Source organism: Electrona antarctica (genome assembly GCF_951216825.1).
Source record: "Electrona antarctica genome assembly, chromosome: 9".
NCBI classification, from domain to species: domain Eukaryota; kingdom Metazoa; phylum Chordata; class Actinopteri; order Myctophiformes; family Myctophidae; genus Electrona; species Electrona antarctica.
This window is the reverse complement of record NC_136790.1, coordinates 29,963,929-29,988,358: the sequence shown is the minus strand read 5'-3', so window position 1 is coordinate 29,988,358 and position 24,430 is coordinate 29,963,929. Positions and strand designations below refer to the sequence as shown.

At 43.2% G+C, this 24,430-nt stretch overlaps 2 protein-coding genes across 8 annotated transcripts in view; both read left to right on the top strand.

The window, feature by feature from the left end:
- The window catches only part of slmapa (sarcolemma associated protein a), a 36,807-nt gene extending 29,885 nt beyond the window's left edge, over window positions 1–6,922 (top strand). For 4 of the 5 annotated variants that reach the window (XM_079509408.1, XM_079509406.1, XM_079509407.1 and 1 more), the window contains 2 exons: window positions 225–356; window positions 5,006–6,922. In XM_079509408.1, the coding sequence (XP_079365534.1) occupies window positions 225–356; window positions 5,006–5,101 (228 nt within the window). In that variant the 3' untranslated portion in view covers window positions 5,102–6,922. Of the gene's footprint in view, window positions 1–224; window positions 357–2,124; window positions 2,213–5,005 lie in introns of all 5 variants that reach the window. The other variant, XM_079509405.1, reaches the window with a different exon arrangement.
- Window positions 6,923–10,640: 3,718 nt separating this feature from the next.
- flnba (filamin B a) overlaps window positions 10,641–24,430 on the top strand; it is a 62,865-nt gene continuing 49,075 nt past the window's right edge. For all 3 annotated transcript variants that reach the window (XR_013790727.1, XM_079509168.1, XM_079509167.1), the window contains exon 1: window positions 10,641–11,074. Coding sequence is in view for 2 of the 3 variants with exons in the window: in XM_079509168.1 (XP_079365294.1) it covers window positions 10,783–11,074 (292 nt within the window). In the remaining variant the exon portion in view is untranslated. The remainder of the gene's footprint in view (window positions 11,075–24,430) is intronic.

Here is a 24,430-nt window from a genome sequence, read left to right as displayed (position 1 = left end):
CACATGCCCTAGGCTGCCAAAGATAAAAACTAAAAGTTTACTTCTGTAGCCTAGCTGTGAGATGGTCTGCTCTAGCTGTTGATATTTCAGCACTTTGGTTAGAAAGGCTTCCTTGAGTCCAGGCTGTAGTCAAACAAACACACACACACGCACACACAATTGGAAAATAATACCGTGAAATGACAAAAGTTCAACACATATTTTTGCATGTTTGTGTGTGTCAGTATGAGGACACACAGGTGCAGCTGTCAGACCTGCGCCAACGCTATGATAAAACGGAACAGGAGAAACACAACATTCACCATGAACTACAACAATGTCAACACAGCCTGAAGATACTACAGGACAAGGCTAATGTAAGACACACACACACACTCTCTCTGATGTAAGATGCTAAACTTAAAGTGTGTGTACTCTGCCGTTTCTCTCCTCCTCTGGATCCATCCATCAGGGTTTGAGTGACAGATGACTACAGATGCAGGGAGGGAGGGAGTTTAGTTTAGAGGATGGGAGAAGAGAGCTTGGAGGTTTATTGGTTAAACAAAATGGTTCTATATTGTTTGTACATTATTTATCATTTATATATCCTAATTTTGCGTAATATACATTATTCCCTTTCTTTCTTATACCCTCTCGCTCTCTCTCTTACACGTCCACACACAGCTGGTATCTCTAAGGCCAGTCAAAAGACTGCTTAATGAAAACTATGAACTTTGGCATGATGAGGTCCTGGGTCTGTATATGCTGTCATTGTCCACTGACTTTTCATCCTAGCTGATGTACAAGCTGACCAGTAAGATATTTCTGATCAAGACAGTACAGTGATAATGCCAAACATCAGCCTTTTTCCTTATCCTCTCATCTATTCTTCTCCCTTTCTCTTATTTCCCTTTTAACTTCTCTCTTGCTTTCTTTGTCTCTACTTAAAGATGGAGTGCCGTGATTTTTTTCTCCTCCCTAAAACATGATCATGTACTATGATTATACTAGGAGAAAGATTATTTTCAAAAAGGTGTACAGAAAATGTTAAAATTATGTTTTTATGTGGCCACACCCACCAGTTCATTAAGTATGCCTGGTTTGCCTGATGGGTGGAGTATCCACCTGAACTGAATATGCACCCACAGCTGTTCGATAGGGCCTTTTGACCTGGGCTCGATTGGGCCTTTTGAGTAACCAAAAATACACAGGGAAGATGTATTTTCTAACCACAACAGGGGGTCTATTAGAGTAATATAAACTTCATATACCCATACAAAACAGAAAAAGTACAAAAATCACGGCACCATCTTTAAAATCCTGTACTCTCCTCTCTTTTCTCACTCAGTCTTTACTCCAGCTACTAGCCTACAGTGGATGTGCTGTGTACCGTAGTCATAGTAACCAGGTTCTACACATTACCTTTTAAAATATCCAACGTTACATGACCAGAAAAGGAAAATAACATTTCCATGTTAGTATTTTTCTGTCTCTTTCCTAGTATCACTTGGGGCTACTACACACTGCAAGACACTGAGCATTTAAAACACACCGCTCCTTCTCTGTTGCAGCCAGGGTTTTATTTTTTTTATAGGTCGCAGGTAAGAGGGGATATAATTCCTTTGTGAATTATATCAGGTCTGGATCGCATCCTGGTGAAATATCTTGCAGTATGTCATCCCTTGTCGGCGATCAAACTATCTGATAAGCCCCCGACCACTTTAAAACAAATCTAGAACAATTACAGGTTTAATAGTTGTACTACAACAAATATAAGTTTAATACATTTAGAAATTATAGGTTTAGTAGATCTACAATATAAATTGTCATTGAAATGATTGAATTGAAGTTGAATTGATATACAACATTTTTGTATTACTTTTTTACCCCACGATTTTACCCAGTGTCAATTTAATAATGTAATGATAATTAATTTGATCATTGTAATGTTGTAATGATATACAACAATAATTATCTAGAACAAATATAATCTCTCTCTCTTCTCTCTCTCTCTTCAATCTCTCTCCCGCCCTCTTCCTGGCTGTAGCTGCTCCATGCTCCATGTTTAGTTTTTCCATTGATTATTTTGCGTAGGCTGATGATCTTGTTTTCCCTCCTCCCTCCCCCCCTCTCTCCTCCCTGTAGCCACCCATTCTGCAGCCTGTTCAAGCCATATTCATAGGCCTTGTCCTGGCTCTGCTGTACTGCTGTTACAGTCAGTTGTGGTAGAAAGGTAGCTATACAACCGAAAGAACAACTTCAACTTTAACTCTGTCTGTCTGTCGTCTGACTGACTGTCGGTCTCTCCATACAGTATGTCTTTCTCTCCTTCTCTGTTGGTCTCTCCATCTGTCTTATCTGTCCGTCTGTCTGTGGGATGAGAGAATGACAACATTGTAGACAGCGATTAAAAATGGTGATCAAACACTAAATATGTGGGACCATCATCATTCTAGATCCACTGTTGACGTAATATGGGGCCAGTGTTATTGATCTACCATGGTAACCACTAGTGCCCAGTGTCTAGAACTAGAGTTCTAAAATTCTGTTATATATTTGTTTTTCCTTGTTTTAATCTCATTTTGAAGAACCTACGAGGTCATTTAAAAGAACACACAACTTGTAGTTACTTTGTTATTGTAGTTATTGGCTGAGACAATGTTGTTCACTCCAACATGTTGCTTCAACACCCTTCGTCATTATCATCATCATTATCACCTTCATCATGCTCACTCTGATTGTCTTATCTTCTGGTGAAAGTAGTACTACTAAAGCATGCCTGCCTGTATGTCTGCCTGTATGTCTGCCTGTATGTCTGCCTGCCTGCCTGCCAGTCATTGCTGTTTTTATACACACTGGTCTTGAACTTAAAAGGATGGTCACCCATACCTTCCTTTAAAGGGATACTCTGTGGATGCATTGATATATAACTCACACCCTGGGAGCAGATATGGGATCATAATTAACATTACACCATTACTGTTAACTAAGTAGTCTCACATTACGCTAGATCAGCCGTCCCAAAACCTTTTTGGCCGTGCACCCCGTTACCTCCTGACCTAGCTGATGCACCCCCTAACACTAAGTCTCATTGTATTTGGTCGAAAATGATACATTTTTTAATATCACTGCACTGAGAGACATGCAGCTGCTGTATACTCCCGCAGCTGCTCTATACATCTCGTTACAACAGTGGTTTACCAGATTTTGCCGTTTGTGCTAAATAACACCATAAAACCGCCGTTACCCTTTTCATGTCACGCACCCCCTAAAGGGCGTTCGCGCACCACAAGGGGTGCACGCACCACAGTTTGCGAACCCATGCACTAGATGATCTCTGCCTACCGAAACATCTAGTGGCATCTAAATTAAATGTAGGGGCTAACACTGCAGAGAGGATGGCTGTTAACGAACCTACACGGTCATTCATAACGCCCCATCTTGCCACAGTAACTGACTAGTGGTTCTAGAATTGGTTCTAAGTAAATATCAGAATCTTTTCCGTCCAGTTTTAGCCACAACATTAAATTTAGATGTCATCAGACATGTCGGTAGGTGGGACTCTGATCATCTGGCCGTACTTTTAGCGTGGTAGTCATTTCTTCAAAGTTTCTCCTGTTCTAACAAAACTATTGTTGCTATTATATAAATTATGGGTTTATTTTCCTTTTCTAGTTATGACCTATTTGAGTCATTACTGCTGTTTGAGTTTGGAGTCAACGTTTAAACATTACTGGACCCTGGGGGTGAGGTGACATATGAAATAATGTCTAACTGACCGACTGACTTCCCAATGTTGAAATGTGCTCTCCCAGTGACTTTAGGGCCTCTAGTTTGAGGGCAGTAAACTGTTACACTCAGCCTGTAACTATCCACCGCAAAGTTTCCTAGTTCTATGTAGTAATATAGACACACGGCATTATTATTTCACCTACAATTGAGGCAGCGTAAAGGTAGAAGCTGCAGTGAAGTCCAGCCCATAGGAATACACTGTAATTCAGAATGACTTTCTTGTTTCCTAGTCCTGCCAAAAGAAGAGAACAGATTATAGATCTAAATCTACTGGCCCTGTCCAAGATTCGGCTGAAGTAGTAGTCTAGTTTTGTTTTTCCAGCTCATTAATGTTGGTGTTCCACTAACATGTAAACCAACATCCTTGCTGAACCAATTATGTTTTTTTTCATTCAATGGCGACTGCTGACATGTTGCTACATAGCTAGTTGGTGTGAGACTGTGAGTTAGGTCCACTTATTTTAAGGTAGCTCGCCAACTACAAGCTGAATTGAAGGGAAAAGACCCTTTTCACATACCAGACGTACTTGCACTTAAGAAAATGCTAATGAGGGCACGGTGACGCAGTCGGTAGCGCTGTTGCCTCACAGCTAGAAGGTCCTGGGTTCCATTCTAGCTGTGGGCGCTGGGGGCGTGTTCTCTCCTCCGCGTCATCAGTGCCCATACCCATTGGTGACAATGGTGAGAAACGGAAGTTTGTCTGCCATGTTTCTGACAAATCTTTTATAGTGAAACATTTCATAGTATGTGTGACTGAAAAATGTTTCCCTCTAAAATGCCTGACAGCATACATCCCTTTATCTTCTGTACTGGTCCTACTGTCTCACTATCTCCACAGAAAAGACCCGCTGCTTCCGCTATAACTTCATTCACCTCTGTTGTGTTCAACTGAACTACAGATTTATTTTAAATCTGTCCTTCCCATTTCTTCTTCTCTGTATATTTTTTTTAAAATTTAACTTGATTTCAATGCTTTTGTGCATAATCTAGCTCTTATCTCCCCCTGGCAGGATGACTCTTCATTTCATGTCATTCAACTTTTGTTCTTGTCCATCCATTGCTTCAACTTGACTGCATCCCGTCTATTCTTTTAATTTGTATTGTTACTGGTCGTTTATTTTTCTCTTTCTCTATCAGATGTCACTCTTGAGATGAAAATAGAACGTACTCTTAATTTGTGCCATCTCTTTTGTTTTCTGTGTTTGTGTGTTTGTTTTTCCTGTCTGTCTGACAGAGCGCCTGGAGCCCCTGGATGCCGGTCGTGGCTGTGATGGTTGCTGTGACTGCAGCGGTCCTCTACCCAAACCTCTCCAAGAGCAGCTCCACTTAAACACATTCACGCATGGGTGTGCGTCCGCTCACACATACAGACACACACACACACCATGTGAGTTTCTAAGTGGACGGTGTATCCTGCCAGCATGTTGGCTGCAACACACACACACACACACGCGCACACACACACGCACTTAAACACACATTGCGCTGTGAGGAGAGCAACACTGCTTTATTGTACAAAGTGTAATTGTATATAATTCTAGAGAGAGATGAGGGGTGTGATATAAAAGTTATAATTTCTACTATAGAATCAGTTGTTATTATGTACCAACAGGGGGCACTATGGGCTTGATTTGTTGTTTTATATCGGTTTTGTGTTGGTTGGAGATCCCAAGTTTCCCAGACGTTTTCTGTTCTGTCTCTGCTGGGTACCACACTGTTCTGGGATCTGTTTCCCAAACTCATCTTTGGACTTATCATATCTTATTAACATATCATTGACAATGAATGGAACTCGGAAGAGGTCTACATGTGGTTTTGGAAAACCATCCCTGTTGTGTTCTGTGTTTCCAGCAATCATTACTATCATGGACCCACACTATTCAGGATTTTGTTAACTCTAAACTTAGTTTTGGGATATACTGTATTTCGTGTACTGATTTTATTATAATGGGCGTCATACTACTTTTGTGATTCACAAATTCCTGTAAGTTTATAGTAGAACTTTTTGCAAAATTTCTATTGTTTGTTTCCTAAAACAAACTTTAGAGCAAGTTTAACCATGTCCCATAATGTAATACATTTGGTATATAAACATGATAATGAGAAACTTAGCTTTGTTCTGTTCCATTTCTCAATAATAACAATTTAAAAAAGATTGGGTATTGTCTTTGTTTCAGAACACCGTCTTTGGCCAAAGGTAAACGAACAGAGCAAAGACAAACTGAAGTCTAGTCCATGTTAATTAAACAGTCACAAAGACAGCGGTGGAAAAGGGCATTGTTGGTTCCATATCTTGCTCAAGGGCACTTTGACAGAACATTTCATGTACATTTAACTGTTTCAGTGGGTGAACCTGTGACCTTACAGGTACAGGACTCTCAACCCATTAGGTCAACAACCTGCCATCTAAAGATGTGGTTTTGGGAAACAAAAGCCTGGTCTCTTCTGTTCCAGTTTTAAAGATGGGTCTGTTGTCAATTAGCCATGTTAAATGGTTGCCATGGCAATCCTCATTCAAAGGTGTTTGGGGAGGGGGGAAATTAAAGCCAAATTAAAAATGTTTGATTTCATGTATCATTTTCCTTTTTTTGGGCACAAAAGGGGTTTTAAGTGCCTCTGTTTTAACTAACACCAGCTTGTGTATGTGTGTAGACAAAATATACAATCTCTCACACACACACGTGTGTGTTTACACAGACACACACCTGGTTTGTTGGAAGAGCCACTCGTGTACGCGTTGACGCGTCCTTGCTGGAAACTTAAGTTATTTGGCCGTGAAACGAGTCGGTGAACTTCTGTGTGTGTGTCCTACGAGTGTATGTGTCTGAGAGACTGTCTGTGAGAAGAGGCGTGTCGGTCAGAATCGGACCAGGCGCACACACTCACACCACCCTCCTCTTTGTCAATGTATCCGTCTTGTCTCTGTGTTTAACACAAAAAAAGATCAAATTATTCCTGATGTTCCAGTGAAATACACTACAGACAGAGAGAAAGAGAATTGTAAAATAAAAAACGGATTAAAGTTATCAGATGGTGTGCTTACTAGACTTATTTTGTTAAAGGTTATTGAGATATGAGAGATATAGAGGTTATGAAGATGATGTATTGAATATGCAGATGTTTTGGATTAAAGTTGTAGCAAGCTGACCCACCAACACAACTCATGTCTTCTGTTTGTCTCAATGGGATTTATGTTATGTTGCACATGTTTATACATACCTATTGTCACACAAACTATGCACCGATGTACCACATATCGGTATCGGAAGATATTTGCCGGTATCGGCAAATAAAGAATACATTAACCGATGGCAGTAGCCGATCTTTATCTGTTGTTGATAAGCACTCAAAGTCACAAGCAAACATGGGTGTAAATGGGTTGGGGACATTACAGTATGTTTGGACATTTAGTAACTAAATCTTAACCCGCTAGACATAACTGCCTCCAGAAGCACAAGTTGATGACTAGGCACTAGGCAGGGTTGAAATATATCAAAGCATGCACTGGGTGACACTGACAAGTGCTAACGCTGGTGTTAGGAAGACGTGCATGAAACCAAAGAACAGCTTAAAATGTAAACTAATCATGCTAAAAATTACGAATGCCATGTTGTCTAAAGGAAAAGCAAAGAACTTGATGGGTAGAAGATACTCTTTGGAGGCAGTGAACAAATGGAAAGTGTACTAGGAAACAAATGAACACTCTTATCGCCCTAGGCGGAGGTCTCTGTTCTATTAAATAATAACGCCCAGGACAGATTAATCAAAAGACGGAACATTTCTCATCAACTCAACCATTAGTCCTGGGTAGCCATGTAACACTTAATGTTATAACATAATAACTTAATCAATCACCAATAACTCCAAACATAACTTGTATTGTTACTGTTAGATAATAAGGATATGTAATGCACCTTTAGCTACAGCCTCTATGAAAGGTGCTTAAACTAATGAAACATTTCTCTGCCCATGCCTATAAATAGTGTTGAGGGTTTCCTCCAAGAGGCTGAGAGGGACATAATGAATACGTTGAATATGTCTCTCTCTCCCTCTCTCAATGAAAGACGAGACGAAGAGATGAGAGCGATGAGAGAAGGATAAGTGTCATGACACCCTGGGGAAGGAAAGAGGGTGGGGTTTGGACCACAGCCCAATGATCTGTCTCTGAATCACCATGGTTATGGGCGAGGACGTCCTTTGGAAGAACATCCATAGTTGACACACACACACACGCATCATGGTCACACAGCTCATAATGCCTCTCCAGAAAGGAAGTTCTAATCATCACCCAATAAGACAGACACAGATACACCTAGCCCTGAAGCAGGTTCAAAGAGTTGAAATGTGTAAGTGTGAGTGTGTGTCATGTAACATAAAGGCTACAGCCTGATGACAGAACAACTTGTTGACAGTAAATTTAAAATACAGACCTCTACTCAGGTATATATGTGCATGACATCACACACACAAACTCACTCATACAGATCCAAACAACAGATGATCATAGAGAATTAGTGAAATAGCTCTAAGACCTCTACTTAAGACATAGGCTACAGTACACTGTCTGGACACGAATATGACGTAACCACACACAGAGACACACTCACTCACTCACTCACAGAATGGGTCTATAACAGGCATGTAGACTATACGTAAATGATTACCACCCCACGCTCACACAATGACATGAGTTCAAAAGGAGATTAGATCATATGTACATGTAGGTCAGAGTTAGAGCTGTGTTTACATCTTCATGTTGCTGTGTACACATTTGACCTTCTGTTCACACAACACAACACGTGTTCACATCCCACCTCCAACAACAAGCAACGGTCGGCATCATTTAAATATCCCCATGGACCACCATTATGTGCACAAGCCAAACACACACACACACACACACACACACACACAGAGTGAAACTTGCTGCTGTGTGGCTTGTTTATTATTTGGATTATTTATTAACATTTTAGCGGCTGCTGTTGGCCTCGGTGTGTCAAATCACTCAGCATTCTTTTATGATGTCATTGTTATGAGATGCAGGTTTCGTCTAAACATGCAGAGCTGGCACTCTGACAGATGAGTGTTTCTTTCGTCACTTTGTCTGTCTGTCTCTTTTTGTATCACTCCCAGGGAGGGAGGGTTACACTGTACAATGGTCCTGTACACATGCAGTGACACGGAGCACGGTCCATGCAGTGTAACACATCCTACTGAGGGCCCAGGTACACGAGGACGTCGCGGGCAGTTGGATTTCAATTCAGTTATATCACTGCCCTTTTGTCTCTACTTGTCTGTGTACCCTGAAAACACATGTGATCTGTCTGTCTGTCTGTCTGTCTGTCTGTCTGTCTGTCTGTCTGTCTGTCTGTCTGTCTGTCTGTCTGTCTGTCTGTCTGTCTGTCTGTGTGTGTGTGTGTGTGTGTGTGTGTGTGTGTGTGTGTCATACTGACTGTATGCACATTGCTGGACTTTAAAGTGTAGGCTTCTCTTAAAGGACCACTTCACCACTTTTCAACTTCTCTTCCTATAATTGGTCCTAATGTTCATTCCCTGAAGAAGGCAACTTGTTGCCGAAACGTTGGAAAAATAAAGATTTTGATGGCATCGTGACTACGAGCTGTGCGGCCTCTCTCCTTTTTCAGTCATAGTTATCAGCACCTCCCCACTACTGGTGTGCGCTCCTACCTTCCTGTTTGCATGATAAAATACCACCATTTTTTTCTACTCAGTCTGTGTCTCATAGGAAGGCTGTGGGCAGTTCAGAAACCCGTCCACCAGTGACATCATCGATGGTGAATCCAAGCTAATAGAAACATAGAGTATAAAGAAGGATAGAGACCGAACAGGAGCGTTTAGCCCCGCCCCCCGCTATTCATTTCAGTGGAAGTTGCTCAGTGGCGTTTTGAAGCACCCAGAAGACTTCCGGAAGTATAATTATAACTCAATGGATCGGGCAAGCGGAAGTTTAGCCTAGCCTAGCCCCGGACGTCAATTTTGAGGTCCGGGCTTACGCACGTGACGTCATGAACGTCCGTCCACTTCCATTAAAGTGCTGCAATTCCACATTTCGCCAGTAGTGGCATCTTCAACGTTGGATAGCCTTACTGGGGGCTTGAATAGAAACGGCAGGCTTTCTTTTCCTGAAAAGTTGCAATGCAAAAGTTGAAGCCATCGTTCTCACGATAATAAAAATCTAAATATATTTTAAAAAAAATCTGCCTAATGATGATGTCACTGGTGGACGGGTGTCCGAACTGCCCAAAGCCCTCCTATGAGACACAGACTGAGTAGGAAAAAAATTGTGGTGTTTTATCATGAACATTAGTGAGGACCAATTATATGAAGAGATGTTGAAAAGTGGTGAAGTGGTCCTTTAAGAGTAAGACTGGTGAACATAACCATGAACACAGTTAGGGGGGAGGGTTGTAGGTGACGTCATAATTAGACCACCAAAAAGTAGGTGGCCCCTGCCCCCTGTCCCCACCGATATCATAACTATGGTCCCCACTCACGCACGCGCGGGCACACAGTCACACACGCTCGAATGAACTGACCGGAAGAGCAGAGGTGGAAGGAAGCACAGACGAAGAGCTGAGAGGATGGAGAGAGAGAGAGAGAGAGAGAGAGAGAGGGAGGGGGGCGGGCGGGAGAGAGAGAGAGAGAGAGAGAGAGGGGGGGGGGGGAGGGAGGCGGGAGAGAGAGAGAGAGAGAGAGAGAGGGGGGGGGGGGGGGGGGTGAGGGAGGCGGGAGAGAGAGAGTGGGAAAAGAGAGACTTGCACAAATGAGAAAGAATCGTGAAAGAAAACGGACTACCGCGCAGGCGCGCAAAACTTCTCCTCCCCTTCTCCAAGTGTCCAAACGGGAGTAGAGTGCATTCACAACTAGACAGCGACGCGCTCACACACACACATACACAGTACACACTCTCTCTCTCCCGTACCTTTACGTTGGCTTCCCTGCCAGTTTGACCATTCAACTTATTAAAACCTACAAACACACACACACACCATGCCTGCTACTGAGAAAGACCTGGCCGATGACGCGCCCTGGAAGAAGATCCAGCAGAACACATTCACCCGCTGGTGCAACGAACACCTCAAGTGCGTCAACAAGAGGATCGCGGACCTGCAAGGTGACCTGAGCGACGGGCTGCGGCTCATAGCCCTGCTGGAGGTGCTGAGCCAGAAGAGCATGTACAGAAAGTACCATGCCAGACCCACCTTCAGGCAGATGCGGCTGGAGAACGTGTCCGTGGCCCTGGAGTTCCTGGACAGGGAGAATATCAAACTGGTGTCCATAGGTGAGTGTGTGACTGTGTGTGTGTGTGTGTGTGTGTGACTGTGTGTGTGTGTGTGTGTGTGTGTGTGTGTGTGTGTGCGTGCGTGCGCGCGCGTGTGCATGTGGAGTTTAGTTAATTTGATCTCTTTGGTCTGGTCAACACAAAATAGTGTCCAGGTTTATTTAAAAAAAAATTGGGGGGGGATAGGGGGGGGGGCACCACTGGTCCTTGAGGTGGTTCCAGGTGGTCCCCAGCTAAATGATGATGGTCATTGGTAACCAAATGGACCCTTCACCAGCACCTTGTATACCGTATCTTTATCTCTTTCTTGAGAGCTCATGAGTTAAATTATTGTTAAACTGACTGCCTGCCTGCTGGGTGTTTGAGGTACCCCCTCTAACTGTATATACTTTCTAGCCTATATACATTCCCCCTTTTCAAGTTTTTATTATATTTTGAGTTTTGACACTTGCTTTGGCAATGTAAATGTATGTTTTCTCATGCCAATAAAGCTCATTTGAAATGAGGTAGTAGGATTGAGATTTGGGGTTTTGGGCTTTAATTATAGTTAGAACTTTTCAAAGAGTTTGAAGAATGTGAGAGAAAGTGAACAATGGCTCCAGTCACCTCACCCAGGTCACCCCTAGGCACCTGAACTGAAACATGCTTTGTTGAACATTAACAAGCGAACTTTATACGTCTTTAAAGCTTTTAAATGTGTCTTCGTTCCGGTGTATGTATACTTTGCCAGCAGTGAGCAGGTATAGCACCGTTTCTGTCCCTGGTTTCTTTAGACTTCCTGAAGTTAACGTTTAACTATCTGGTGTGTAGATAAACCCATACAACTTGCCTGGGACGTATATACTAAGGCAGCTATGTTTTTCATATCCTATTGGTTATCTTCTAAAGCGTGTGTGTGTGTGTGTGTGTGTGTGTGTGTGTGTGTGTGTGTGTGTGTGTGTGTGTGTGTGTGTGTGTGTGTGTGTGTGTGTGTGTGTGTGTGTGTGTGTGTGTGTGTGTGTGTGTGTGTGTGTGTGTGTGTGTGTGTGTGTGTGTGTGTGTGTGAATATAGCCTGCACGTAATCAACTTTACTTAAAGACAGCTCTATGATAAAACACACACCTCAGACATGTCAGCCCGCATCTCCCCTCCCCTTGTGCATGCACCGAAGCACGCACGGCCGCACGCACACACACTAGCACACGCACATAGACATAAAATGTAGCTGTGGTAACAGGCATGCATAGAGTGACATCATCTCTCAGATGTTTCAACTTTGGCTGGTGGGCAACCGCAGGTGTGTGTGTGTCTGTGCGTGCGCCTGTGTGTGTGTGCGTGTGTGTGCGCCTGTGTGTGTGCATCAAAGTCAGGAATCTTGTCTTCCTGCCAATAGTATGGATTTCTTTTTTAAATAAATTATTATTTTTCATTCAAGATGTTTGATTTATTACAGGTTGTTATTAAGGAAAGGCTAGTTTATTTGCATAGGCTATAGCACATCTAAAATATGAGGCGATTCAGAGTGCTTTACACAAAACATTTAAGCGTTGTACACAGAGCATTAAGACATTATAAAAGGACATTTGAGTACACTTAAAAAGTAGAATTTGTTCAAATAAAATTAAGATGATACAATTAGAACAGAGTTGTATGCAGCATATCTGCAGTTTTCTGGGAGTCTCTGCTGGGCTCAAAAAGCAGACAAAGCAGATGAAGTGAGTGACAGACAGTCAACATTTTTAGATACTTTGTTGTAATTGTAGTTAAATGTGGCTGTATTGATTTTGTGTTAGATGATTTAGCAGTGTCATTACACGATTATCCTTAGAGACTTTGCATTGCATTAGCATACCTTGCTGAAGGACTCATTGCGACTCATTCACGAAACTTGTTTCTACTAGGAACAACAACACACTAGTAGAAATGTGAGAGGTTTGGTGAATGAGGAGAGGACCATTCTGATTGGTTGTTGTGGGGATTGAACCTTCGTTCGTCCCAATGCATTTTGACCCTTTACCTCTCCTATCCAGAATGAGTGCACGCACGCACGCACGCGCACGCACGCACGCACACACACACACACACACACACACACGACTCATGATCCCATCATTCCTGTTGACTACGCAGGAAGTGTCTGACAGGTTCAGTGGGAGGGGCTAGGTCTGAACTCTGAACCCATCCTTCCTTCCTGTTGTTTTGGATCAAAGAGGAGAGATAGGAAGACGATGTTCTGGAAAATGATGAGAAGACCACTGCAGGTGTGGGTGTGTGTGTGCGTGTGTGCTCCGTCCTGTCTAAACAGAGTAATACTTGTCAATATTTACATGAATACATGTCCAGGAATTCACATGGAAAAGCTGTGATTGTGCAGAACAGCTTTACTACACTTTATTTTGAATTTTATGTTATTGAGCTTTTCAAATGGCACCCACTCACCCACTAATGTTTGATTTTAGCAGGTAGTTTGACTGCTAGACCCTCAAGTGGTCTGAGGAGATCAGCCTTAAACTACTTTCAACCTGCATGCCATTTGGCCTTAATGTCATTATGTGTTAAATCTGAAATAGATTCAAAACATTTTCAGACCTTTGAACGTTTCTGAATAGGGCTTAGGGACGAGTTGAGCCTCAAATGCAGCACTTATTCCCAGCCTGTGTATACTGTTCCCACTTCCCACCAAGCTCCACCAATCAAAAGGTTATATTTAGGTTTAGGTTAGAGATGGTTACGCGTCAAGGTTTAGGGTGATGGTTGGGGATGTCTGGCAATCAATCCTTATTAGGAGTCTGGAATTGCACCAGACTGAAAGGAAGTGCATGGGTAGACATTAAGGGAAATTGGCCACTGGCCCCACCCAGAGCCATTGAAATATGACAGTTACGACAACTCTGTTCACTTCATGGGGCCAGTCCAATGGCGGCTCTTCTACATAGACTTCTATTGGCGAAGTGCTAGGCGAAGAGTGAGTCCTGGACTGGAAGTTGGCAGAATGCGCTGGACTCAGGCAACAGTCCAGCTTTAATTATCCTAAATTCCGGTTTTTTCCCCTTTTTTTTTTTGCATGGCAACATCTACTGGCCCGGACCGTGCCGGACGCTCTGAAAGGTCCATCCGGGCAACCGAGCCATTTATTTTTTTTAATGTTTTTTTTTGTGGCTTTATTTTATATTTTTTATGAAGGGATAGACAGTAGGCTGACAGTAAATGGGGAGAGATGGGGGGGTGACACGCAGCAAAGGCCGTCGGGATCGGGAGTCGAACCCGCAGCACACTGCCAGACTGGATTACCAGCCAAGGTGCCCGGACCGCTGAGCCACGGCCCAGGCCCAACCGGGCCATTTATAATGTCGACCCAGAGGTGACTCAGGGAAAAGGGGTTCTATCTGCAACCTCCTGGCTAATTCTGTGTATTCTACGGATGGAGTTGTGTGGATTGGGAGTTCTTGTGCTGTTTGGAAGGGGTACCAGATTCTTGGGAAATGGATTGAAAGCACAGGTGCTATTGTGCCAGTGGTGTATTATAGTAAGCTAGTAACCCTAACCACTAGAGTTTTGACACATTTTTGGAAAGATATTTAAAAGACTACATTCTAGTCTAATTGTATGCCTCTCATACACTAGAAGACTTTCACCAGATTTCGAAAATACTTTTAACTAGAAAAAGTGCCCTTCTGGGCACAGGTCTCCACCAGGAGGATAGGAGTGTGTGAGATGTTTGGCAAAATGTTTAGGAGTAATATAAACATGTTTTTTTTTGTTTGTTTGTTTTTTGCAACAATTTTCTTCATTTTGTTGAGGAAATGCAGAGCTAGATCACTCATCAAATCTCTGAGGATAGAATTCTGGATGAGCAGGACATGTGCAGCATTTTGAACAAAACGGGCCACTCCTGAAAACTTTAGAAGGCAATGTTAGCCAATCAGTGTAGAATCTGATAAATCCAACAGACTCGTCTTGATCACATGACTACAGAGATCATGTGTACCGATTTGCGTGAGATTTGGATGAAATCTGTGCGACTAACATAAGCAATGTGTTTAGCAGAAATTGGCCTCATGGTGGCGCTATAACCGGCAGATGTGGAGGGATGCAGGGACAATGTTTTTCCATGGCCTCTAGGGAGTGCGCATACATAAGTTGTATACAGATTGATGAAGTTATAGCTAAAAACAGGAATTGGCCTGTTATAGCGCCACCATGAGGCTGATTTGGAAAATAATGAGTGGCATGTCGTCCTTGGCCTAGTGGAAATGTGCGTGTATAATTTCACGGAAATTGCACACTGTGTTTGTGATTTGTGGCATTTTGTTCGAAACGGACCAATCATGTGAGCTTTGGAAGCCAATATTAGCCAATCAGGATGGAAGATGGGAAATTGTGCAGATCTGTGTTGATCACATGACTATGGCGATAGTGTATACCGAATTGTGTGATGTATGGATAAAATGTGTACGAGTAATCTACAGAAATGTGTTTTGCCTAAATCGGCCTCATGGTGGCGCTATAACAGGCCGTTGAGGAATATTTGGGGCAGAGGTTCGTTGTTGGCATCCATGGAGTGTGTGTGCAAAGTTTGGCATGGATCGGGCCAACGGTACCGGAGATTAGCTGATAACGGACGGACGGAAGGACGGACGGAAGGACACACACACGGACGGAGTGCAAAACATACTCTCTCCCCATGCCTTCGGCCTGGTGGAGACAAAAAGTCTGACCCTCTCTTATAAGTGTTTTAAAAATCTTTCCAAAATGTTGACAAAACTCTTGTAGTATATGGGAGGCTTTACAAAACATGGCAACTTTCAGGATTACAAACATTGATGAGTTCAAACTCATATCTTAAGAGTGTTTCCTAGTTCTGTTCTAAGGTGTGTGTGTGTGTGTGTGTGTGTGTGTGTGTGTGTGTGTGTGTGTGTGTGTGTGTGTGTGTGTGTGTGTGTGTGTGTGTGTGTGTGTGTGTGTGTGTGTGTGTGTGTGTGTGTGTGTGTGTGTGTGTGTGTGTGTGTGTGTGTGTGTGCGCAAGCACACCCCTATGAATAGATTTTGTGGGCAGTTTGATGTGGGCGGGGCTGAGAGTGGGTGTGGCTGGGAGTGGAACACTCAGTGATGTCAGGACTCTGTACATTTGGTTTTCCACAGCAAACAGGAAATTACATAGGTGTACGCACACACACACACACACACACACACACACACAGAAATACTCAGTGGACACAGAAATACTCAGTGGACTCAATATTGTTGAATGAGTTAACTAGTTGACTAGATACAGTACATGGTTGGTCAACAATCAGTTTGCCAGTCAGTCAGTGAGCCCAGCAGGCAGTCTGCCAGTAATCAGTCCGCCAGCTAGTCAGCCAGTCTGTCATTCAGAGGCGAGAACAGGGTGAGAGAGAGAACAGAGGAGAGGTTGTGTTTCTATCCAGATAGTGTTGATTTGTCACATATCACAACTGCATGATGGAGAACGAGAGAGGGAGGAGCAGAGAAGCAAGAAACCGAAGAAAGAGCATATAGCAGGCGTATGACGTATGTGTGTGCTCTTAACAGCATGTCAGTTATTAACACTTATCTCTTTAATATATATATATATAGGCTATTAAGAGTTGTTGCGTTGATTAATTGTTAACTGTCATGCAGGCTCCTTTGCCCGGGCCCCTGCTCTTTGTCTGTTATACAAAGGAGGAGCACTGCTGAACCCTGCCAACGTTCTGCACTACCTCCACCACACAACAACATACCATACTTCAACAGTCCAACCAAACAACATGCACTACCTCCTCCACCACACAACAACATACCATACTTCACCAGTCCAACCAAACAACATGCACTACCTCCTCCACACAATACCATACTTCATGAACCAACCAAACAACATGCAAAACCACAACAACACACCAAACCACAGCACCCACCAAATGACAACAACACACCAAACTACCACGAACGGCACAAATCACAGCACATCAAACCTACGGTGATCAGACATCCCGATTTGGCCGGGATTGTCTCGTTTTAAGAGTGTCCTGAGTCCCGACAAATATCTCTAAAACACTAAAATGTCCCATCTTCAACATTTAATAAGAAATTGTACCGGTTTTCACCACAATCCCGAACACGTGTAAATTAAAAAAAAAATGTCAAAAATAGCAGAACTTGTCGATGAGGTGTACGTGTCATCTGCACTAATGTATCGTCTTTGATGCATGCAGTGTTACATTACAGTGTTACATTACAGTGTTACATTACAGTGTTACATTGGAAAAGATTAGAATGGGGTTTCCTGGACAACCAGGGTCCTCGCTCTCACACAGTGCATTTCGTCGCTGTCCGGCAGAAACCTTGCATCTCCATATTTAATAATTATGACAGTGTCGTGCAAAAATAGACAATCTACAAGCTCACAACATGTAACGATGCGACGTGCCCAAAAGTTTAAAGTGAGTTGTCTATAACTTTTGTAAACTAGCAATATGCCCATACAGTATATGGCAATCTCATATCTGTCAGTGATTGACCCTTTAGTTTATGCCCTTATATGCAGATAGCTGATGTAATCAGTATATACTTTGTGGCCACAAATGGAGCTGACTGATTTATTCGTACCTGATGCCATGACATCGACAGATTGAGGTTAGACAACAACACTCAATATAGCATAGCTGCATTGGGAACTCCTTCTACTTTATGCTTATGGCTTAGTCATAGTGACATGAGTGTGACAATGTGGTCCGCCTGTTCAAAGTCCTTCCTTAAGCCAATTTAACACAGACTTCTTTTATTTTTTCTAAATTATTATCCCACGATTTTGCAACCCATTTTTCACCCGGTGCCAATTGCCCTAAGCTGTAATCCTGGCTGCTACTGTCCCTCTGCCAACCTGAGGAGAACCCCGAACTGGGCTCATGCTTCCTTCAATGCATGAGGAGAGAGCAGGCCGCTTCTTATTACCGAACAGAGGGGAGTATAGAGACCAGTATTACTGCATGTTTTTTGTGAGGGTACCCGGGGGACACGGGGAGAACATGCAAACTCCTCACAGAAGGTCCTTTCGCCAACCCCACCTAGGGTATGGGCACTGATGACGTGGAGGAGAGAACATGCCCACAGCGTCCCCGGCGGGAATCAAACCCAGGACCGTCTAGCTGAGAGGTGACAGCACTGCCCCTTACAACAAGAAGATATTTAACTGTAATTTAAATGTATTAACAATAGATTCTGACTAAACTGAACTATGATCCTTTTTCCTTTTTTTTGGGTTTGTATGGTTTTGGACATGCAAGGTTTCTGCCCCACAGCAACGATGGGTCTGTCTGTGTGCACTGGCTGAGCCCCCAGCCACTGCAGCCAGGCACTGGTCTCCATGGTGCACTGCTGACTGACCCTTGTACTGCTTAAGCCCCATTTATGCTTCTGCACATTTCTGAGGGGTTGGCGGATGGTGGGTGGGTCCGTCCACTGAGTCATGCCCCATAGCATAGAGCAGTGGTTCTCAAACCTCTCCATGTCCAGGACGGTCCTCCAATGTATTTGGTCACGGACACTCAAAATAGTTGGTGCCGGTGCCAGGGACCCAAGATAGACCCAAGATACAAGATTTGTATGTTTCGAGAATATTACAAATTTGTTTAAAAAATAAAAACAAGTTGTTTTGAAAATGGAAGATGTACTACAAGCTAATTGCGACGGCTTTTTAAGGATGTTGTAACTGTTGACTGTGATTGTAGTATTGTCACATTGTGAAACCTGCTGGATGGGTCAGTGAGTTTGACTGAATGAACACACCTAGGATGTGGGATTTGGGTGTGTGCGTGCGTGCGTGCGTGCGTGCGTGCGTGCGTGCGTGCGTGCGTGCGTGCGTGCGTGCGTGCACACACACACACACACACACACGTGTTTGCCTTTGTGGGTGTGTTTATATGGTATATGGTTTGTTTGTGTGTGTATGCTTGCTCACTGACTGGGCTGGGCTCTTTGCTGGATTTATTCTAATGCTTTGCTCATCTCCCTGTTTGTGTGTCTTTGTCCTGCCTTGTTATGAAACATAATCTGATAATGCTAATGGTGTAATCAGAATAATTAAAATGGAAGTGGAAAAATACAGGGTTTGGTTTTACTATTTAGATACCAGTAGCTGACAGGAATCTTTTATTTAGCAATTTTAACTTTGGGGATCTTACTCTAATTTAGGGAAATATATTGTACCCTATATTGTACCCTATATTGTACCCTTCACAAACTTGCAAAGAAAGTCAGCAAAATATGGATGTGTGTGTGTGTGTGTGTGTGTGTGTCTCACACACACACACACACACACACACACACACACACACATCCACACACGTCACATGGTTGCCATGCGACTGTGTCTCTGTGTAAGCAGTCATTCTATTGGTCAGTGGGTAGATAAACACCTGCTCTTTCAATTTCCTGACATGTACAAACTCACAGTCACACTATTTTACCTGTATACACCAGTAGGCTAGTGTTTTTCATTTTTTTCATTGCATTTGTTTATTTGAGATGGTCAGTATATTTTGAACAGTACAGCATTGTACATAGTATAGTATAGTATAGTACAGTAGTATAAATATATACTAGAATACGGAGTGGGAAGGTCGGTGAACCAATTGGATCCACCGCCTGTTTTTGACCTGTGTCGATGCTAGTGTCGCAGTGAATATCGTGTGTCAGAGTGCAGACACACACACAAAGCGTTACGTTTGGAACAAAGGCAGACAGCAAAGTGTCTTTGGCCACTGGCCCAATACACTTTTCCATGCTGGGCACAGTGGGCAGTGTTGTTGTTGTTGTTTTTCTCTGTGAATGTTGTGTGTCCGCTGCTGGCTACCTTTCCCTTATTCGATGCGATATAGAAAAGGGCTGTACACTTTCAACACTGAGTGAGGGAACTGCAAAAGCTGGGTGTTGGAAAGCCGCGTTGTGATTGACCAGTAGTCACAGACCCCACAACGCTGGGTTGAAGACGCAGAGCTCAAGACATTGATGTACTGTATCATCATGGCGACGAAGCAGAGGCGTGAACGGCACTGCTACTGATACTCTGCATGTCCTCCTGTTCTTGGCCACGTGAACTGGCGGGCAAAGTTGTGCACTCCATGGGCACCAATATGTGGACGTGGAATTCTCCCAAATGTAATAATGGATATAATTTTCATCCATTGTCCCTGACATGTAAAAATAAACCAAGATAAAACAACAGAATACAAAACAATTACAGTAATAGTATAAATAAATAAACAAACAAATAAATAAATACATACAAATAAATAAATAAATACAAAGGTTAAAATAACACTTGAACACTTCAATAATTGAAGTGTGTCTTTCTTAAATAATAAATGTTGGAAGTTTTGATGATTTTGATTGGCTAACTCACTTCTAGACCAACTGTTTACTCAGGTTGCCAGGACGACAAGTGGAATGTGCTTCTTCCTGTGCTGAGTCGGAGGTTACTTGTCTTCACTCTGTCTGTCTGTCTGTCTGTCTGTCTGTCTGTCTGTCTGTCTGTCAGGACCAATTGATTTCCTCTCCTGTCTGGACACCTTGTGTCAGCCAATTAAACGTTAACCATTTCTACTGACTCAAACATTGTTTACATGCACAAGCGTGTGCACGCGCACTCTCCTCTCTCTCTCTCCTTTTGTCTTCTCTTTTTTTCTCTGCTTTCTCCTGTGTCTGTGTGTGTGTGTGTGTGTGTGTGTGTGTGTGTGTGTGTGTGTGTGTGTGTGTGTGTGTGTGTGTGTGTGTGTGTGTGTGTGTGTGTGTGTGTGTGTGTGTGTGTGTGTGTGTGTGTGTGTGTGTGTGTGTGTGTAGTAGTAGTTACAGAGGTTCTGTTTGTTTGATGTAACTTGAGAGACACGCGCACACACACACACACACACACACACACACACACACACAGTGTATCTCTAGTGTGTTTGTTGGTTTAAGGTCATTCTTATGTCATCTGTCTCAGTTGCCCCTGTTGTCATGGAAATGTTTTAGAGTGGAAGCCTGGAAGGGACAAATGTAACGGATGTTTTTGTATTTGTATTCCATGTTTTTATGTCTTTAACGTAATGCGTAATCTCGTGCTGGAGCTGTGACATCACATCTATGGAGCAGACATGAATATTCTTCAAAATAATTCAAATCGGCCTCATAACAGAACGCTTTATGGCATATAACTCTTGAACCGTTCCCCTCGATTCCTTGGATCATGATGTAACTCCCCAAAAAGGCCATACCCAGTTCCACCGAACTTGATTTTCACATTTCTTTTCCTCAGAAATCTCACTTTTTGCATAATAATGTATTAATAAAAACTACAAAATCGCATTCACTGTATTAGTCCGATTCCATTTTTTCATATTCCAGCGAAATCTTGGCTATAAATTGGTTGAATTCATCACCAATTAGTATCCTAGTCTGCCTTGTAATTTCTGTCTTTCTCCTGGTCTGTCCACCTGTCTCCTAAACTGACTGTGTGTCTTTATCTAGGCTGTCTGTCTGTTTTCTAGTCTGTCCTTTCATCTGTTCACTCTCTTCACCTCCCCATCTGCAAGCCACACACACACGCACGCGCACACACACACACACACACATGCACACACACACACACACACACACACACACACACACACACACACACACACACACACACACACACACACACACACACACACAGCATCTTTCCTGTCATCATGGACTCGCATCACCTCACAAATATGTAATTTAACACACAAGTGTGTGTGATTGATAATGATGGTGGTTTACCCCCTACAGCCCAAATTCTTGTCTTCTCCACCTCCCACACATACGGTGCGTGCACGTACACACACACCCACGCACGTGCGCGCACGCACGCACACACACACACCACTGCAGTGGTCCTCTCTTCATGGTTGGCTGTGTGATGACATCATTGCCTGGGAATCAGAAGGGTGAGGTCATGTAAGGCCAAGTGTGTGTGTGTGTGCGTGCGTGTGTGTGTGTGTGTGTGTGTGTGTGTGCGTGTGTGTGTGCAGCCACACACACACACACACACACACACACACTTTCATGTCTCAGTGGTTAACGTCATGCCAGATGTGAATTTGAATGTGTATCTGCACGTGTGCTTGCAATTGTGTTTTTTTTTGGGGGGGGTATAGGTTTAGTGTGTTGTATGCATATATTCCACCGAATACAGAAACACTTTTTACATTAACAAAAAAGTAGTGTAACAAATTGTTTAAAAAATGTGTAATTATTCATTGGCTTAACGACCAATTTGGTTGTTATTATGAGTACTAATAATGGTAATAAATACGTTACTTATAATCCAAGCCATTTCTGATGGAATTGAATTGAATAATGCTGCTGTATGACACAGTGTGACCCAGGGTGTGGGAAGCACAATGAGCTCAGCACAATGATGATATTGGGGTGTGTGCGTGCGTGCGTGCGTGTGGGCGTGCGTGTGGGCGTGCGGGCGGGTGATGTCACACTTTAGGAATCCTAGTCGGTCTTTCTTGACACACACACACACACACCATGTGGTGACAACATTAATACTGTGTGTGTAAGGGCACCGATCTGCATCCTGTTGACTTTTTCAGCTTCTTCCTCTCTTCAGCGAACACACACTCGTTCAAAGCCGAGGGCCGAACCGGGAAAATTAAGATTCCCAGATGGCCGCCATTTCGGTTATTTTCCCCCACAAATGTCTTGCCCTATTGGCAAATAATACCCATTCAGTGACCCACACCCACGTTCATGCTAATAGATTTACCATTCATGCATTCATGTATTGGAGATTACTGTATATCCTGTCCGTGTGTCCGTCTGTGAACAGCTGAACTCCAGCACTGTTGGGCTGATGGGCGTGAAACACTCCCAGTAGGCCAAGAAAGAACAAGCAAATGTTTCAAATCGGCCTCACGGTTGGTGGTATAACAGGCCGCTTCACGTCGTCGTTTTGGCTTCTAACTCTTGAACACATTATGTCATGAAATGAACTGTATAGCCCCCAGATTTCTTGGATCATGGCGCCCGGCCATTTTTGCCAGAGAAACATTTTTCTTTTCTTTTCTTCAAAACACAGGTTTTGCTACTACTCTGCTATACATTCAGTCTCACGCACATCAGTACACATTATCTCTGGAGTCATGTGTTCAAGATGTGTCAGTCAGATTTATTATTATATTCCATTCTAATGGAACTCTAATTCGAATGACTGCAGGCAACCCACACTTTGCTAGTTTTTAGTTTTTTAATTTACAGTAGTTTATCATTATTACTTTTAAACGTAATTTAGTTATGCTTATTCCCAGTCCCAGTGTCCTCCCTCCCTGCCCGGCTTCCCACCTCCAAACATGGCCAAATGAGTTTGTTGGAGTGTCCGGCAAAGCCAGATACACTGGCGAAACCCCAGTGACGTTAACACTGCAACACCCAGATGCCCGTGATGAGATGTTTATAAAGGTGATTCAGAAAAGGATATGTTGCAAAATGAGAAGTATGTGTGAGAAGTATGTCAGTGAGTGTGTATGTCAGCATTTCTGCCCTCTGGCTCCAACTGTTTATACAAACAGCAACCTGTTGTTTTTTCTCTTCCGAAACTCTCTCTCTCTCGCTGTGTGTGTGTGTGTGTGTGTGTGTGTGTGTGTGTGTGTGTGTGTGTGTGTGTGTGTGTGTGTGTGTGTGTGTGTGTGTGTGTGTGTGTGTGTGTGTGTGTGTGTGTGTGTGTGTGTGTGTGTGTGTGTGTGTGTGTGTGTGTGTGTGTGTGTGTGTGTGTGTGTGGACTTTTTTATATTTAATTGTGTAGCATGTGTGTGTACTGTAGGCGTAATGCTACAGTGTTATACTGCAGCTGTTGTGCGGTTTGTTGTGTAGTGTGTTGGTGGGACAGGGTGTGTCACACTGATAAGAAGACCATTGTCTTCTAACCTGATCTACCTCTCACTCACTCATTCACACACACACACACACACACACACACACACACACACACACACACACACACACTCTCTCTCTCTCTGCGTTTCTCTTCATGAGTCTCATGGTAGTATCGGTGCTTTGTGTGAACTCTGACTACTTTCAATTTCTCTCTCTCGCCCCCCCCTCCCTCTCCAGTAGTATCAATGTTTTGCTTGTTATTGTTGCCGTCTCCATGGTAACTGGTCAACAAATGAGCAGGTACTTGCCGTAATCCAATAGACGAGACACACACACACACACACACACACACACACACACACACACACACAGCCAGCACAGGGGTCGATATATGAAATCTGAACCTTGACCTTTCAAACTACTTGTACAACAGAATATTCTACAATAATAACAGAATTTTGAGAGAGGGAGAGGGAGTGCACAAGAGA